Here is a 19,421-nt window from a genome sequence, read left to right on the forward strand (position 1 = left end):
CGTTTCGGTTGACATCCTCATACCGTTGTCAAGCCGGAACGTCGCTTTTACAGTAAATAAAGTTGTTATTCATAAATTGTGTCTACCTTGTATGTGATGTTGTTTAACATTGCCAATCCAATTCCAATGGATGTGATGGTATGTGACGTTGGCAATTCAATGTCATGGTCAGATCCACAAGGAGACGGTTTAACGCCTAAATTCTTTCAGTTATCCCACTACATTCCCGTTTACTGTGGGTTGAAAATCAACGTTGACCTTGACCCCTCTGGTGAAACTTACGAGCATGGGCATGGTATTGACAAACCAGCCTTCGAAATTTGGGAGAATATTGGATTGCAATAAGTCAGCAGATCCTTGTGCTCATAGACAACAATGACTAAGAGTGGATTTGTTTTACAAGAATTGCTGGCATTCCACGAGATTACGTCATCACATTTTTTTTACTTTCCTCAGCCATTTTGTTCAGCACTCTCCAAATACCCCCGACACTTTACGCAAAGAATATATATAACTGTACTCTTGAAAATCACATGTGTGAAACCGGTTGAGTAAATTATACAGCTCATCTTTGGACCTTTGTATTTTATATATATATATATATATATATATATATATATATATATATATATATATGTGTGTGTGTGTGTGTGTGTGTGTGTGTGTGTGTGTGTGTGTGTGTGTGTGTGTGTGTGTGTGTGTGTGTGTGTGTGTGTGTGTTTATATATATATCACACTTATATATATATTTATATTTAACTGTTTCTTGACCATATTGTGATCTTGTCACGAAGTATGAAGGTGTATATATTTTATGGACGTATATACTTTCAGATTATGCGGCTATGGATATGAGAAAACCGTAATATCGGAGATCAACTCTATTATCTTGACCTTGACTGCCAATTCAGCGTCGGACAAGCTCCAGGCGACGGTCAGACTTCTACAGGGTACGTTGTTAAGCAGGAATAAAGCCATCACACTGTGTTCTGTACTTAACGTTGCGAGCTTGTAATTTCATTGTGTAACTGCTTTTGCTTGCTCAACACAGAAGTGTAGTGTGTTAGGTCCCTGATGACCTATGGGGGCACGGGAGGCCCAGTCGTCTAAGGTGCCGCGTTCGCTGTGCAGAGTTGCGTCCCTTGGGCACGCCAGAATTCTATGATTGTGGTTTCGAATCCCGGTTTGCCCCGATTATGTTTCTAGGTTTGTCAACACCATATCTGTGCTCGTTTGTTTCACCTGCATCACTTCGGGCTTTCCTCCCACATTAAGCTGACACGCCGTGATATAACTGGAATAATAATAAAGGCGGCGTTAAACCCAACTCGCTCACTCACTCACTCAGATGACCTATTTAATTTTAGTTAAACTGATTCACACTTACCTCTGTCGATATCTGAAACACCCCTCATGTGACATTGCCTCTCTTCCCTCAGACCCATCCACCGAATATCCAATGGTCGATCTTTGGTTTATAAAGGTCTGAGACAGTTCCATATTAGGAATTGTCCTAAGAAGATGTATATATTTCTCGTCAGTGATAGATTCACACGGCTGGTCAACGTTTGTACAGAAGGTGTTAATATAACCTGTATGGCAATATAGTCATACCACGTTCTAACGCGGACGTTGTCATCCTCCCGAGGCAAGAGAGTTAACTGACTATAAAAGTCCAGTTACCACCCTTGCTGAACAAGGCTGGAATTCCTGGGCTCGATCGTAGCGCATCCCGGGGGCTGTTGCGAGTTATGTCCCTTCTATGTCTCTCCAATCAGATTCCACCTCTCGTATCACTTGCATTTGCTTCAAGCAAAATGGCAGCGCCCAGTCAAGACGATCTGATCGACAATCAAGATTTATATTGCGATAAACGGGTCTTACATCGCAAAGTGCATCAGATCACATGAGCACCTTGATTAAAAACTTGAAAAGATTTTGAAAATATCTGTTGACAAGGACCTGGCGGCGCAGATGCTGTGCAAATCCTGCAATCGACCGAACTCTGCATGACAGTTTACCAACCGGATTTCGATTTCGGTGCGCGATTGTGATTGGACTATGCATAGACTCGTTAGACCAGCCAAAATCTAACTCCATAATACCAGACTTTTATAGTTAACTCTCTTGCCTCGGGAAGATGGGATGAGTGAGTATGGTTTTGCGCCGCTTTTAGCAATATTCCAGCAATATTACGGGGGCACCAGAAGCTAGGATTCACACTGTACCCATGTAGGGAATCGAGCCCCGGTCTAGGGGGTGACGAGCGAACGCTTTAACCCCTAGGCTACCCCACCGCCCATATGATTGCAAAGAGGATCATAAAATATTATACTGGTACCGTGCAGCTTCATCATGACACATTCTTGGGATAAGGAAAGAATGGATTGGGACGATAGGCAGCCCGGCGCATACATGCAAATACGGTGAAGTTAAGCAAAGTTGGCAACGGGATTACACGTTTCTTGTCCGACGCTAAAACAATGCATATTTCACAGATTTGATAATGCTTTGGCAAGGATACGACACAATATAATATCCAAGTATTACACTAACATAACACTGACGTTACTGACGGCGGCTGTGAAACCCGAAAAACGGTATTTAAATAAATTCACCGTGGTTATGCTAGATGTTCTGAAAACAAAAGTGTTGTGGGTAGAAATTTCATTGTTCGGCTCCACCTTTCAGAGAATACTCCCTTGTCACCCAGTCACCAAGTCACCAAGTCACCTAGTTACCCCCCACCCAACCCCCTACTCTCGAATACGAAACGGTCAGTCACTCTATGTCCACGAAGTTAAAAAAAACCGTTCTGTTACAAATGTATCATAATGTGATAATGCATAGTTAATTATTTTTAATAACGAAGACATTGAATAATGCTCGAAATGTTTTTCTTTTAGCGGAGAAATACTGCTATAGTGTTAAAGACAAAGGCGAGACCTACAACGGAGAGGTGAACAGAGCGGACGATAACTCTGCTTGTCTAAAGTGGACGGATGCCATTGGGTGTGACTTCAGTCCCTTTGAGAGGAGGTAATAAAAGGGATGCATAAGACTCTTCCCAAGTGCCTATAATGTAATATACTACTCAAAAGAAGTTAAGGATCACCTGATTCTTTCATATTACAATAGATAATCTCTCATGCCATGACAGATTAACATTACCAATATGAAAGAATCGGGTGATCCTTAACTTCTTTTCAGTAGTATATGATACTTGTAGTAGTCTTTTGAAGTTTCGTTGCTGTTGTTAATGCCACACTCAATATTCCAGCTATATGACTGCGGTCTATAAATAATCTACCCTGGACCAGACAATCCAGTGATTGATATAATGAGCATCGATCTACGCAATTGTAATACGACGACATGCATGAACCAAGTCATTGGCCGTGACGACCCGATGTCGTCTCTTACGACAAGCATGGGTTGCTGAAGGCCATTTCTAGCCCGTGTCTTTACGGTCTGGTAACGTCGGAATAGACTCTGAAACAGGCAGTACAGCACGTTCGTTTCAAGTTGTTGAAGCTGTGCCTTGCTCCTGACTTACATATCAATCTAACAGTAAAATTAATTTTTGTGAAGTATACATGATATAGTTTGTCTGTTGGACGAGAGGCCGGTTACATGTGTATGAACGTCACATTTTATTAACCATTTCCAAATCGAAATTTCCGAATCGAGGTGGTAAAACAATGAAGTCGAATCGTTTCAGAAAACTAACAGCTGATTGGCTAAAAAATCCACACTTCCTTCTCTGAGATTGTACATACAGAGTTTGCTCAGCGTTCACCTTCCGCGAGGTGAGGTGTCCTCAGATCTTGACTCATGATCAGGGATCGTTTAGGACAGTCACTGAAAAATGTCTTTCATTTAACCTGGGATAGTAGAAGCATACAAGGGAACATTTGCTGCTTTTTCTTTGACAGTGTTCTCCCAGCTGATTACTCGGGGAACGCCTGCCGAAACCCTGGGAGAACCCATGCCCGTCCCTGGTGCTACACTGGTAGAAGCTTGACCGGCTGTGACATCAAATACTGTGACGCATGCAGCTTCGGTACGTCCGGCAAAACTCGTTGTTCTGAGTTCTGTTTTGTATCGTGTATATGTCGAAAAAACTCAAAGTATGTTGTAACCGCCTCCGTGGTCTAGTGGAAGAGCGTCCGTCCGGAGAGCGGAATATCCGGGGTTCGATGCCCGGCGGCGTCATACCAAAATACGTTAAAAGACGGTACTTGTTGTTACCCTGTCTGGTGCTCGGCCTTAAGGATGTTAATACAAGGAATGATCGGCTCAGAGTCACTTTACTGTGTCTGAGTGAGGTATTCATGTTGAACTGCGGCATGGTATCTCAGTTGGCTAGCTCTATGAAATCGGCATTTGTCCTGATTGGTACAAGAAGCCACACATACACACACACACACACACACACACACACACACACACACACACACGTGCATGCACGTAGCTATAACAGTACACAAATTTGGACGCGACGTTCACCTCACCTCACCAAGTTGTTTGAACCCTGATATGTTTGTTCCCAATACATAGCACATTATCTCTCCAGGGCGGGTCTTCGACACCTTTGACGACTGTTCCGATCTTTTGGCTGCAAATCCTGAATACTGTTCCACACCTGAGGGTCAGCATGGATGTCGCCTGACCTGTAATATACCACCCATTACAGTCACAAGTGCCGGTGAGACCATATTATCTATCACTGTTTTAGTCATTAGTGCATGTAAAATGTGAACCAATCACAGCAAAAAAAAGTGTAGGTTTCCGTCTTCCGGAAACCTTCCGGATACCTTCCCATTTTGGATCCGGCCCGGATACCTTCCGGAAACCTTCCCATTTTGGATCCGGCCCGGATACCTTCCGGAAACCTTGCGGAAGCCTTCCAAAGAAAATGTCAAAATATGGGGGGTGCATTTTGTTCATTTAAGTGTGAAACACATAAAAACATTATCTGAAAAATACCAAGAAACTTGAAGGTTGCTGAAGGTATCTGGAAGGTTTCCGGAAGGTTTCCGGAGGACTGAAATATACACTTTTTTTGCTGTGAATCAGTACGATCATCACTGAAGCAAGCTATGGTAATATCTGAACCATACTATCCATCACCGTCACTTGAACCGATAAAATCTGAACCAATGTGGTAGGTGCATCACCTTCACAATCGCTGGTACCTGAACCATATTATCTATCGCAATCACTAGCACCGATAAGATCTGAACCACAGCTCACATCGTGTTCACAAGGGCTACTAAGATCTGAACAAAGCACTCATCACATTAACTGTCGCTTGTAAGACCAGTGCCACATCATACCTCAGTGTAACGTCAGATCTGAACCATTGTTGTCCCAAACACTGATCTGACCTACATGTATATGATCCATCAATCACCAGCACTTCAAAGGTCTGAACCATATCACAAATCCTTCACCCGGGCACTAGGAAGATCTGAACCACATCATTAATCAGGTTCGAACGTTCGAGTCAAAATGTAACAAACCATCGTCCATCTCTTTTCTTCAGCTTCTTGTAAACCGCCGAACCCCATCGCCGGAAGTAGTATAATTGAAGATCTCGCCAGCTCCTACGAGATCGGAAGTAAAGTGACCTACAAGTGTGACAGCAACAGCTACACCAGGCCCCGATACTGCCTCTCCACAGGCCAGTGGTCGGCCCTGAACACAGTCTGTAGTGGTAAGGCGGGAATTTATTAGGAAGAACTTTCTTTTTTACTTGAATTCTTCTTGGTATTCTTTTGCATGTACTTAAGGTTCATGTGCTGAAGAGAATTCTATCTTTTTGTTACCTGTTCCTATTTTTATGCTAGGTGTTCTGTTCCCTACAAAAACATTGTTTTCTGTTCCCTAATAACACATTTTGTTCTGTTCCCTACTAATACATTGTGTTATGTTTCCTACAAATACATTGTGTTCTGTTCCCTAAAAAAACATTTTGTTCTGTTCCCTACTAATACATTGTGTTCTGCACACTACTGCATTGTGTTCTGTTTCCTACTAAAACATTGTGTTCTGTTCCCTACTAATTCCTACTAATACATTGTGTTCTGTTTCCTACTAACACATTGTGTTCTGCTCCCGACAAATACGGTGTATTCTGTTCCCTACTATACAAAGTATTCCACCCCTGCTTATGCTAAGTCTCTGTTCCTTGATTATACAAAGTATTCCACCCCTGCTTATGCTAAGTCTCTGTTCCTTGATTATACTAAGTATTCCACCCCTGCTTATGCTAAGTCTCTGTTCCTTGATTATACAAAGTATTCCACCCCTGCTTATGCTAAGTCTCTGTTCCTTGATTATACAAAGTATTCCACCTCCTGCTTATGCTAAGTCTCTGTTCCTTGATTATACAAAGTATTCCACCCCTGCTTATGCTAAGTCTCTGTTCCTTGATTATACAAAGTATTCCACCTCCTGCTTATACGCTAAGTCTCTGTTACTTGATTATACAAAGTATTCCACCTCCTGCTTATACGCTAAGTCTCTGTTACTTCATTATACAAAGTATTCCACCTCCTGCTTATACGCTAAGTCTCTGTTCCTTGATTATACAAAGTATTCGATCTCCTGTGTATACGCTGAGTGCTCTGTTCCTTGATTATACAACGTATTCGATCTCTTGCTTATATGTTAAGTCCTCTGTTCCTTGATTATACAAAGTATTCGATCTATTGCTTATACGCTAAGTCCTCTGTTCCTTGATTATACAAAGTATTCGATCTCCTGCTTATATGCTAAGTCCTCTGTTCCTAGATTATACAAAGTATTCCACCTCCTGCTTATGCTAAGTCTCTGTTCCTTGATTATACAAAGTATTCGACCTCCTGCTTATACCCTAAGTCTCTGTTCTTTGATTATACAAAGTATTCCACCTCCTGATTATGCTACATGTAAGTCTCTGTTCCTTGATTATACAAAGTATTCCACCTCCTGCTTATATGCTAAGCCCTCTGTTCCTTGATTATACAAAGTATTCGATCTCCTGCTTATACGCTAAGTCTCTGTTCCTTGATTATACAAAGTATTCGATCTCCTGCTTATACGCTAAGTCTCTGTTACTTGATTATACAAAGTATTCCACCTTTTTCTTATATGCTTAGTCCTCTGTTCCTTGATTATACAAAGTATTCCACCTCCTGCTTATATGCTAAGTCCTCTGTTCCTTGATTATACAAAATATTCAACCTTCCTGCTTATATGCTAAGTCCTCTGTTTTTTCATTATACAAAGTATTCGATCTGCGGCTTATACGCTGAGTGCTCTGTTCCTAGATTATACTATGTATTCCACCCTTGCTTATGCTGAGTGCTCTGTTCCTAGATTACACTAAGTATTCCACCACTGCTTATGCTAAGTCTCTGTTCCTAGATTACACTAAGTATTCCACCCCTGCTTATGCTAAGTCTCTGTTCCTAGATTATACTAAGTATTCCACCCCCTGCTTATGCTAAGTATCTGTTCCAGGACGGTTGGAGGACAGTAACCCTGACTGTGTAAGTCTCTCCACGGGAACGACCTACTGTCAGACAGAAGATGGACAGAGGAACTGTGGCCTTACCTGCCATCTAGGTGTGTCTAACTGACTACATCAGCAGGCCAAGATGGTTGTACGTCATCAAAAGTCTCGCAATGCTATCCCAGAATAATCAACTGATATCCACATTCTGGCATATTCTTTGGTTTCAATTCAGACTTAGCAGGAGTAGTTTTGAATTAGCGTTTAAACCGTGTCCCTTTCATAATCTCGAATTAAATACTTGAAAGACAGTCTTTTATTTCAAGTGTCTCATATAGGCTTGATAACATTAATATACTCCTCAAAAGAGGTTAAGGACTACCCGATTCTTTGTATTAATATCGTTGGCAAGGCTGATTAGCTATTGTAATATGACAGAATGGTGTGGCCCTAAACTTCTTTTAAGTAGTATATCTTGTTTCTTAATACCCATCCCCAGGATGTTTTCTTGAGATATTGTTAAGCACTTATGAAAGAATGGGATGGTCCTTAACTTCTTTTGAGTAGTATGTCTCGTATTTTAAGCACGTATTCAAGTAAAATTTAGTGTCGTCATCGGATTGCACACGCTATTGGATTTCAAGTGTGTCAGATGTGTAGGATAACACAGCAACTATCATCCTAGGCTCGGGTCCGTCTCTTGACGCCAGCGGCGTGGCCGAACAGGGTGACGTGGCACACACGAATCAAGATTAGTTTGGCAGATTTGTATCTCACAAGGGAAATGATTTGAAACTGAATAATATCAGCATCTATCCCTTCCCATTCAATTTTAAAATAAATGTTTTTTTTATTATATTTTAACTGACCTAGTCTAACAAATGTATTTTTTATTATATTTTTGACTGACCTGGTCGAACATAGGTAGTAGCTTTTCTGCATGGAGGTGGGGGCAATTACAGAGTGTCTTGTCCAGACTCGATTATAAACAGACCGCTGTCATACAGCTGGAATAATGCTGAGTGCGGCGTTAAACAACAAACAATCCAAACAGATATTGCATCGAGAACACTATCCATCATATGATATTTGCGCATGTCTTATGTCTCAAGTAGTGCATACAGCGGTCAATGTTATGCTTCCAGCAACGACATGTGCGGTGCCAACCCCACCGTCAGAAAACAACGTTGAAGTATTGACTGGTCAAAGCGGCTTGACAGTTGGCGGGACAGCCGTGTTCCGATGTTCTGATGACTATGTTGTCCTGTCCGGGGACACCAGAAGGGTCTGTAACAGTGATGGCACGCTCTCCGGGACCATGCTCCATTGTGGAGGTACCTACATAACATTGCAATGTGGTGAAATGAGGTTTAACGTCAATTGCAACATTACTTTCACTTATACGCCGACGTGCATGCACGTGTGTGTGGCTGCTTGTACTAGCTATAGACCTGACTAACGCCGGTTTTATAGTGCTCGCCCAGTACGATACCATGCTGTTGTTACACGAATAGTGTGTGAGTGAGTATGGTTTTACGCCACCTTTAGCAACATTCCAGCAATATCACGGCAGGGGACACCAGAAATGGGCTTCACACATTGTACCCATGTCGGGAATCGAACCCGATATCTTCGGCGTGACGAGCGAACGCTTTAACCACTAGCGACATGAATACCCCACTCAGATACAGTATACTGACTCCGAGCGGACCAGTCCTCGTCTTAGCGCATTTATGCCGGGCACAAGACAGGGTAACAACAAGTTCCATTTTAAGAGGTCTTGCTTTCCGGGAGCGGCTTAGAACACAGAGCATTCATGCACTTCTAACATATTTGTAGACGACCGTGGAACGCTCAGGTGTGTACGGAGCCAGACATCTGTTTTATTGGTAGATGCCTGTAAGAATAGGTCCCCAGCCTCCTATGTTTGTCGTGAGAGGCGACTAAATAGATCGGCTCAGGCTCGGGGAATTGCGTGTCAGCGCACCACGACGGTGTGGGATGTTGTTCATAATATCAATCACTGGTTTGCAATATTCAGGATATTTCCAAGCCGTCGTGTTGTAGCTTGGGTATTGCTGACTCTGCAACAACAAACATACACTACTGATCAGGTCTTTAAACTTCATGTTCTCCCCGAATATGATCAACTGACGCTGAAGAAAGTATACAGCAATTGGATGGTAGCTAAAATCCGCACAAACAAGACATGGTTATTCGACGATTATTATTTGATACGTGTATCATAGTTTTGTTTGTGTTTTGGACCTTAAGTTTGCAGTGATTTCAGATTATTGACGTTTTAATAACATTTGTAACTTTATGGTCAAATCCAATTTTTAAGAGTATACTTTCTTTTGCCCGGCAGTTTGATTTGCCGGCGGATTATCTTTGTTTGTACAAAGACGCCAACGACCAGCGTCACTTTGGTCTTTCCTCGCACAATAAACGGTTATCATGTAAGATGCATGCAGTAATATGTAACGTGCATGTAGTACTATGTAATATGCATGCAGTACTATTTAACATGCATGTAGTACTATGTAACATGCATGCAGTACTATATAACGTACATATAGTACTACGTAGCATGAATGCAGAACTGTGTAACGTGCAGATAGTACTGTGTAAACTGCATACACCACTAGCATGCAGTACTATGTAACGTGCATGTTGCACTATGTAACGTGCATACAGTACTATGTAACTAGCATGCAGTACTATGTAACATGCATACAGTACTATTTTACGTGCATGTAGTACTATGTAACGTGCATACAGTACTATGTAACATGAATGCAGTAATATGTTATATGCTTGCAGTACTATGTAACATGCATGCAGTACTGTGTAACAAGCATGCAGTACTATGTAACATACATGCAGTATTATGTAACATGCAGACAATACTATGAAACATGCATGCAGTACTATGTTTCGTGCATGAAGTACTATGTAACGTGCATGCAGTACTATGTAACGTGCATGCAGTACTATGTAACATGCATGCAGTAATATGTTATATGCATGCAGTACTATGTAACATGCATGCAGTACTGTGCAACATGCATGCAGTACTAAATAACATGCATGCAGCATTATGTAACTTGCATGCAGTACTATGTAACATGCATGCATAACAATGTAACATACATACAGTACTATGTAACATGCATACAGTACTATGTAACATGCATGCAGAAATATGTAACATGCATGCAGTACTATGTAACATGCATGCAGTACTATGTAACATGCATGCAGTACAATGTATCATGCATGCAGTACTATGTAACGTGCATGATGTACTATGTAACGTGCATGATGTACTATGTAACGTGCATGCAGTACTATGTAACGTGCATGAAGTACTATGTAACGTGCATGCAGTACTATGTACCGTGCATGCAGTACTATGTAACGTGCATACAGTACTATATAACATGCATGCAGTACTATATAACATGCATGCGGTACTATGTAACCTGCATGCAGTACCATGTTTCGTGCATGCAGTATTATGTAACGTGCATGAAGTACTATGTAACGTGCATGCAGTACTATGTAACATGCATGCAGTATTATGTAACGTGCATGAAGTACTATGTAACATGCATGGAGTACCAAGTTTCGTGCATGAAGTACTATGTAACGTGCATGCAGTACTATATAACGTGGATGCAGTACTATGTAACGTGCATGCAGTACCATGTTTCGTGCATGCAGTACTATGTAACGTGTATGTAGTACTATGTACTATGTAACGTGCATGCAGTACTATGTAACATGCATGCAGTAATATGTAACATGCATGCAGTAATATGCATGCAGTACTGTGTAACATGCATGCAGTACTGTGTAAAATGCATACAGTACTATGTAACATGCATGCAGTACCATCTAACATGCATACAGTACTATGTAACATGCATACAGTACTGTGTAATATGCATGCAGTACTGTGTAACAAGCATGCTGTGCTATATAACATGCATGCAGTACTGTGTAACATGCATGCAGATACTATGTAACGTGCAGTTATTACTATGTAACATGCATGTAGTACTATGTAACATGCATGCAGTACTGTAACTGTGTTAAATTCCACAAGAATCCGGGAAAACCTTCATAAGTAATCGCACATTCGTAAACTTGACAATAAAGCAAACAAGAACACGATGTTACCGATCTCACCCACATATCTCACTAAACACCCCTTTAATAATAATGGCTGTACGCTGATATTCTTTAGATGGTACGCTTCGGACTGAGGTGTCATGTGTCGTTCCCGTCCCTGCTCCCGAAGACAACGTTGTTCACTCTTCCCCGACTGAGATTCCAGTCAACACCGGCGTCCTGTACACGTGCAAGGAGGGCCACACCCTACAGTCGGGCAACGTGATGAGACTGTGCTCTGAGGGGGGCAGCCTCCTCGGACATCCGCCTATGTGTGCACGTGAGTTTACGTAATTCCAGTGCGAATTTACACGGTATGCGCGTCGTTTTTTTTACAAATTTAAAAAAGATTAACATCAATTCTTGACTCGCTTCGTTAAATACTCTGAAAACAGACCAGAGGGAAGCAATTATCTCTCTTCAAAGCGGACGTAAAATATCCAAACTATCGAAGTAAAACGTTGTATGATTGTAGGTAAGATGTTACCTTTAGATTAGTCTTTTAATTAATATATATCAATTGTTCCCCGTAACTGCGTTTGTGGTTATGTTTGATTAAATTTGAAATAATTCAAATGGCATTTGACTGCCAAACCATGCATTTTTGCGTCAAGGTTCAATAAAGCTTAGGGGCGGTCGGGGAGCCTAGTGGTTAAAGCGTTCGCTCGTCACGCTGACGACCCGGGTTCGATCCCCGCCATGGGTTCAAATGCAATGTGTGAAGCCCATTTCTGGGGTCCCGCGCCGTGATATTGCTGGAATATTGCTAAAAGCGGCGTAAAACCATACTCACTCACTCACTCCATAAAGCTTAACGTTAGGCAACGCCCACAAGGTGACGACTGTTTTTTACGTCTCTACCTCCATTAACGAAAACTATTGTATTTTAAAATATATACACCACGACAAATACATGTTGTTTTATTAAATTAAACAATATTATACTTGAATAATAAGCCCATCTTTATCATACTGAATACATAAAAAGCCATATAATGCAGTAAAGGCACGATAACAATAACGTAATAATTAACAAAATCATGTTACCGTGACGTCATGTAAATTACGTCACAGATATAAACATGACTTCACTTTTGTCACTTTCGTCTGAATACAGCTATCCAATGTGACGTTCCTGTACCCTCGTCTTGTGACAACGTTGAGAAGCAGTCGGGGTCACAGGTCGCCTATAACGTCGAGGTGACCTACACGTGCCTTCCTGGCCACGCCCTCCTGGTTGGGGATCTATCCCGGCTGTGTACCGATGAGGCGGTGCTCACAGGAACAGCTCCCCGGTGTGAGAGTAAGTTTTTTTTACTTTTTTACTTTACTTTTACTTTTTTCGTTAATGCCGCAATCGGCAATTCCACAGTCGTCTAAGGCGCCTCAATTCGCTGTGCAGAGTTGCATCCCTTAGGCGCCCTAGTATCCTATGATCGTGTGTTCGAATCCCGGTTCGCCCAAAGTATGTTTCTAGGTTTGCAAGCACGATAACCGTGCTCGCGGTTTTCTCCAAACTGATAAACCTCTGCGACCTGCATCACTTCGGGCTTTCCTCCCCAAGCAAGCAGCCCGGCCGTGGTATAACTACCCGTGAAGATCCGGGTTAGAATAGGTCTTCAGTAACTCATGTTTGCCGTAAAAGGCGAGTATACATGACATAAAAGGCGACTATGCTTTTCGTGAGAGGCGACTAACGAGATCGGGTGGTCAGGCTCGCGGACTTGATTGATGCATATCATCGTATCCCGATATCATAGATCGATGCTCATGATGTCAATCACTGGATTGTCTGGTCCAGACTCGATTATTTTCAGACCGCCTTCATAAAGCTGGAATATTGCTGATTGCGGTGTAAAACAACAAACAAACAAACAAACAAACAAACCGAACTCTTAGGACTATAACCGCCTTGACCACCCGTGACCCAAAGCCAAACGAATAAGATGAACGCAAAAACTCCGAAGTGCAAAGTGAAGCATGAATTATAAATAAGGGCGCTTATCAAGACGGGAGCACCCGTGAAGATTCCGGAGTAGAATAGGTCTTCAGCAACCCATGCTTGCCGTAAAAGGTGACTATGCTTGTCGTAAAAGGCGACTAACGGGATCGGGTGGTCAGGCTCGCTGACTTGGTTGATGCATGTCATCGATCCCAATTGCGTGGATCGATGCTTATGATATCAGTCACTGGATTGTCTTGTCCAGACTCGATTATTTACAGTCCGCCGTCATATAGCTGGAATATTGCTGAGTGCGGCGTTAAACAACAACAACAACTATTACAACAACAACAACTATTAAGACGGGGGACACAAGAAATGTGGGGAATTGAACCCGAGCATCTGGCGTGGGTAGCAAATGCTTAAACAACTAGGCTACCTCACCGCTCTTCGTCTCTCTGGCAGCACTAAGTACAATTGGCTTTTTTGTGCAAAACGGTATTGATCAGCCAACATTTATTCGAATTTCTTTGAGATTTTTAAATTGTCAAAACCAAACGTGCGTATGATTTCTCGGAAATCGATTTGTAAAAATATAATATGCGAAACATATTAACAATACAGAAACTTGCTTTCATAAACTACGTTTATTGATTTTCTTTATTGACACAGTTGAACGTTGTTGTACCGGGTTTTTAAAAAGTGTTCAGTGTTTAGTTTAATTAGTATTATCGACAGTGAGATGTGCGTTTCCTTTTCGGTTTAAATGTGTATTTATATGCTCCCCCATAACAAAATAGAATTTAGTTTTTTACTAGATTTAAATGTTGTTGTTCAACGTCCTTCTCCTTCTTCTGTCGTTAGGTTTGCCATATGCAAACTACCGGGCAAACGAAAGTATACACCTATGTTTGATCATACACGTAGTTGTGTTATGGAGTTAAGTTTGTAGTGTTTCAGCCTTGTAACGTTGAATAAGGTTTGAAATTTTGGGGTCAAATCCAATTCTCAGGTGCATACTTTCCTTTGCCCGATAGTTTACAAATAATAATAATAATAATAATAATAATAATAATAATAATAATAATAAGTGCATTTATAATGCGTCAAAATCCATTCACCGAGTGGATGCTCATAGCACTACACTATAATTACCCCGTCAATGGATCAGTGAGCACCCGATTTTCATTCTCAGCTCCCTGGGGAGTATACAACCCAAGCTGCCTGTGAGGCGCTAGAAGGTTAACAGCCACATTACAATCTCATACTACCAGGTACCCACTCAATGCTGGGTGAACAGAGCCACATTTCGAACAAAGTCACTTGCCCAAGGAGACACCACATGGGTTCATACTGATCATTACACACCACAGCAACATCTTTAAATCTACACTATGTTTCTTTTTTCTTTTTTTTGTGTGTACCATGTGGTCGTATGGAATAATGATCAATGCAGTGATAAATCTACATCTCTTCACTTTCTATCACGGACTCGTGAAGATCCAGGTTAGAATAGGTCTTCAGTGGCTACTGCTTGTCGTGAGAGGCGAGTAATGGGATCGGGTGCTCAGGTTCGCTGACTTGGTTGATGCATGTCACTGAATCCCAAATGTGTAGATCGATGCTCATGATATCAATCACTGGATTATCTGGTCCAGATTCGATTATTTACAGACCGCCGTCATATAGCTGGTGTATTGTAGAGTGGGACGTTAAACAACAAACAAACAAAATACTTTCTGTCACATCCCTTAAGTCTACGATGTAACACTGTTATTTCTCTTCTGGGTCAGCTTGGTAGTATTGCCCTGTAATCCGTTGAGAGTTCCACTGGATGTATTTGACCCCGCATCTCGATAACCAATATACATTTGAATTAGTGTACATAATTGCACAATTGATTCTATCATGACATTGCAGAATGCTTGATTCTGAATTGTAAAAGGACGTTTCATGAACACGCCTTTCACACAAAAATAGTGCGTATGAGTATATCTATATATCTATATATCTATAGTCTATCTGCCGATGCATATAACAATGGCTGCCGATCATCCATATAAGTGTTGTGTTTGTGTTCGATATCAGAACAACACCTTACAAAACTATCAATTTGAGAACACGCGAAATTCAGTAAAACATACACTAAACCACTTTGTCAGCATCACAAGTTGTGCCTGGGGTTTTGCTCTGGGTTTATACAATTTGTAAACAGCACTGTCATCCTGGCCATTTACTCCTTGCAGCCTTGGATTGTGAAGAGTTCCAAATGTAGGTCAGTTAATCCAGGTCGAGATAGAGATTCGTAATGTTGTTGTTGTTGGTTTGTTGTTTAACGCCGCACTCAGCAATATTCCAATTCCCCACATTTCTTGAGTCCCCCGTCTTAATAGTTGTTGTTGTTGTAATAGTTGTTGTTGTTGTTTAACGCCGCACTCAGCAATATTCCAGCTATATGACGGCGGTCTGTAAATAATCGAGTCTGGACCAGACATTTCAGTGATTAATATCATGAGATTCGATCCACACAATTGGGATCGATGACATGCATCAACCAAGTCAGCGAGTCTGACCACCCGATTCCGTTAGTCGCCTTTTACGACAAGCATAGTCGCCTTTTACGGCAAGCATGGGTTCCTGAAGACCTATTCCACCCCGGAATCTTCGTAATGTGTATTGCTGTTGGGAGATAGTTCAAACCAGCAGCTGCACCAGCACAACTTCAAAATACCTAAACTCCTGTTAATCAATAACGTAAATGTTTGTTGTAGAAAGTTATTCTGTTACCGTGAAGATCCGGGGAGAGAATAGGCCTTCACGGCGTGTCAGCTTCCGACATCAAATAAAAGATATTTTCTAATCTCCATTTTCCCGCCGCTGGGGAAATTTATTCCAGTGCTCACTCATCAGCAACTCATTGATGACCCTACCCAGAATCCCTACCCAGAATCCGCCTTCATAAAGCTGGAATATTGCTGATTGCGGTGTAAAACAACAAACAAACAAACAAACCGAACTCTGAGGACTATAACCGCCTTGACCACCCGTGACCCAAAGCCAAACGAATAAGATGAACGCAAAAACTCCGAATTGCAAAGTGAAGCATGGATTATAAATAAGGGCGATTATTAAGACGGGAGCACCCGTGAAGATTCCGGAGTAGAATAGGTCATCAGCAACCCATGCTTGCTGTAAAAGGTGACTATGCTTTTCGTAAAAGGCGACTAACGGGATCGGGTGGTCAGGCTCGCTGACTTGCCTGATGCATGTCATCGTATCCCAGTTGTGTAGATCGATGCTCATAATATCAATCACTGGATTGTCTAGTCCGGACTCGATAAATTCCAGACCGCCGTTATACAGCTGGACTATTGCTGGGAGCGGCGTGAAACTACAACCAAACAAAATCAAGCCAACAGGTCCATTTGTTCGATTTCAAAATAACTTTTAAGAGGTCAATGAGAAATATATTAGTTCAGTGTTGTTTTGTGATTATGTTTACAACATATCAATGAGAGATGTCATGCTGGTGGTTCAAGAAACGACTTGAGCCCATGCAGCGTAAACTATGCAACATGTTGCAATGAAATTCAATACCGAAAATTATCTTTGATCACTTCTGTTTTATCGTGGATTATGTAGACCTTATTTAGAACCAGTCATGACTATGAGTTATTATCCTTAAATTACAGCAATATTTGTTATGTTTCCCTCATCTTTGACCCTTTAACCCTTTAACCCTTTAACCTGTGATCCATGTGTAATTACGATTTCCAAAAGAGTGCACTTTTAAACCGTTCTCGTCATGAAAGAATGAAAATACACCTGCTGTGTTTTGAAATTTAAGGTCGTCAACTGTACGGTTCAACTAACAATATATGTTTCAAATCGTCAATGTAATTTTTTACATTGATGTAGCATAGTTTTCTTTGTTTTGGAAACAAATATTATTTTAAACATGTATGTGGCTACATCATCCCCCGTTTCCTTGACTTTCATCGTTCTTGTCTTTGGATGAAGCCCAATTACGAGCTGGTGTCTCCGATGTTGCATCAACTGACTAGAGTCTGACTGTTGTTTCAACACCCCTTAACAATTAATTATGTCATACACGCAATATCCACAACAAGCATGCAAATTAATAATAAGCTTCGTGTGATACCGATCTATTTATTGTCAAGTAAACAAACAATTTATGGTTAAACTCTTTAACAAAAACATCATTACCGGCTTTTCATCAAACCTAGCGTTTGCTACCTCATTGTTGTTTTGGGGTGTTGTTTTTTGTAAAGGTTTGTTTGTTTTTGTTTGGTTTTTTTCCGGGGGTTATTGAGGGTAGGGGAGGGGGGGGGGGGATTACACATTGCGCATATTAATGATCAGTTATAGGTGTGTTTATATTACGAGATAAAAAATGTCAACTTCCAAATACGATAATGTGCGTGTGTGTTATATAAGCCAATTGATTATTTTCCTGTTAACGGACCGAGCCACGAATAAATGTGCTTGAATTGTCCAGATATGTTCACCATCTCCTTACAGTAATATAAAATGTTACCAGCTACATGGACATGGCGTCTCTTCGCTGTTGCTGTTATCAGCATCAAATGTACCATTTGCAATGGAGAGAAATCGATGGTGATACTTATGTGAGGGGTAGAATTCGAAGAAAGTATATCGAGCTTGTTGTTAATGTAGTTAAACATTTGAAACGATTGTAAAACTTGACTATGTCTATTTAACCATCACTCACTCCTGCAGAAGTTTGTAAAAAGTAATCGGTGGTTGGGTAATTTTGTATAAAAATATATAGGTTCATTGAAGGCTGGGTCAAGAAATGAATTTGCAACCACACACCCCAACCATGTTTGGAATGTTGTAAATATGTGCCGTAAAATGCACATGAATTCATTTTCAAAGACACGATTTTTAAAAATCCCATCATCTGTTGTGTATTATGCGGATTTGAATTTATTTTTAAGTTTGAAAAACAAATTAAAGTTGTAAAACAAATTGAAATAATTAGTTATATATTAAACATAAACCATGTAGACGTTTTCTTTGAGTCCTGACTAGGCACCAGTACAGTTCCCATTTTGGATATAATATCGCTAATTGCAGAATTTATAATTGAAAATCAAACATATGATTAAATCAACTGAGAGGTAGAGTTTCTTTTGCTCTCAAGTTTAACATAAAATCCAGCGAATGCAGGGGCTTCGTTATGGCACCGTGAACAAAATAAGCATGCTGTTCTTAATGTATTTGTAACAATTTAAGAATGAACGACCAGAGGGGAAAGTTTGTTTATTTGTTTGTTTGTTGTTAAACTCAGCAATAGTCCAGCAATATGACCACGTTCTGTAAGTAATCGGGTCTGGACCAGACAATCAAGTAATTGACATCATGAGCATCGATCCATGCAACTGGGATCGATGACATGACAACCAAGTCAGCGAGCCTGACCACCCAATCCCGTTAGTCGTCTCTTACGATAAGCAGAGTCGCCTTTTACGGCAAGCACGGGTTTTCACGGGTCCCAGAGGAGAAGTAAAGTTTGAGTATGCAAACAGTATTGAAAAACTTGAGAAGGGGAGTTTATACACGCATTCTACCCTGAAATGCGAAGAATGATTGATTCCGACTGGTTAAAGAGAGATATGTTTTCCTATTATACCTCTTTTAATTAAGCTTTTCACAGACAAAACGCGCGTACGAAAACATCGATCTATCGACAGCCTTCATATCGATGTATATATCATCATCGATGCTGATAACCCAATACAATAGAATACATGTACG

General features: G+C 41.0%; 1 protein-coding gene across 1 annotated transcript in view; it reads left to right on the forward strand.

The window, feature by feature from the left end:
• LOC139452971 (uncharacterized) overlaps nt 1-19,421 on the forward strand; it is a 59,471-nt gene that overhangs the window by 24,110 nt on the left and 15,940 nt on the right. The window contains exons 15-23 of the mRNA XM_071234597.1: nt 835-950; nt 2,907-3,039; nt 3,936-4,063; nt 4,577-4,708; nt 5,549-5,719; nt 7,510-7,614; nt 8,647-8,835; nt 11,754-11,957; nt 12,795-12,980. Of these exons, the coding sequence (XP_071090698.1) occupies nt 835-950; nt 2,907-3,039; nt 3,936-4,063; nt 4,577-4,708; nt 5,549-5,719; nt 7,510-7,614; nt 8,647-8,835; nt 11,754-11,957; nt 12,795-12,980 (1,364 nt within the window). The remainder of the gene's footprint in view (nt 1-834; nt 951-2,906; nt 3,040-3,935; nt 4,064-4,576; nt 4,709-5,548; nt 5,720-7,509; nt 7,615-8,646; nt 8,836-11,753; nt 11,958-12,794; nt 12,981-19,421) is intronic.

The sequence above is a fragment of the Haliotis cracherodii genome, unplaced genomic scaffold (genome assembly GCF_022045235.1).
Source record: "Haliotis cracherodii isolate W230 unplaced genomic scaffold, xgHalCrac1.p SCAF_9, whole genome shotgun sequence".
NCBI classification, from domain to species: Eukaryota; Metazoa; Mollusca; class Gastropoda; order Lepetellida; family Haliotidae; genus Haliotis; species Haliotis cracherodii.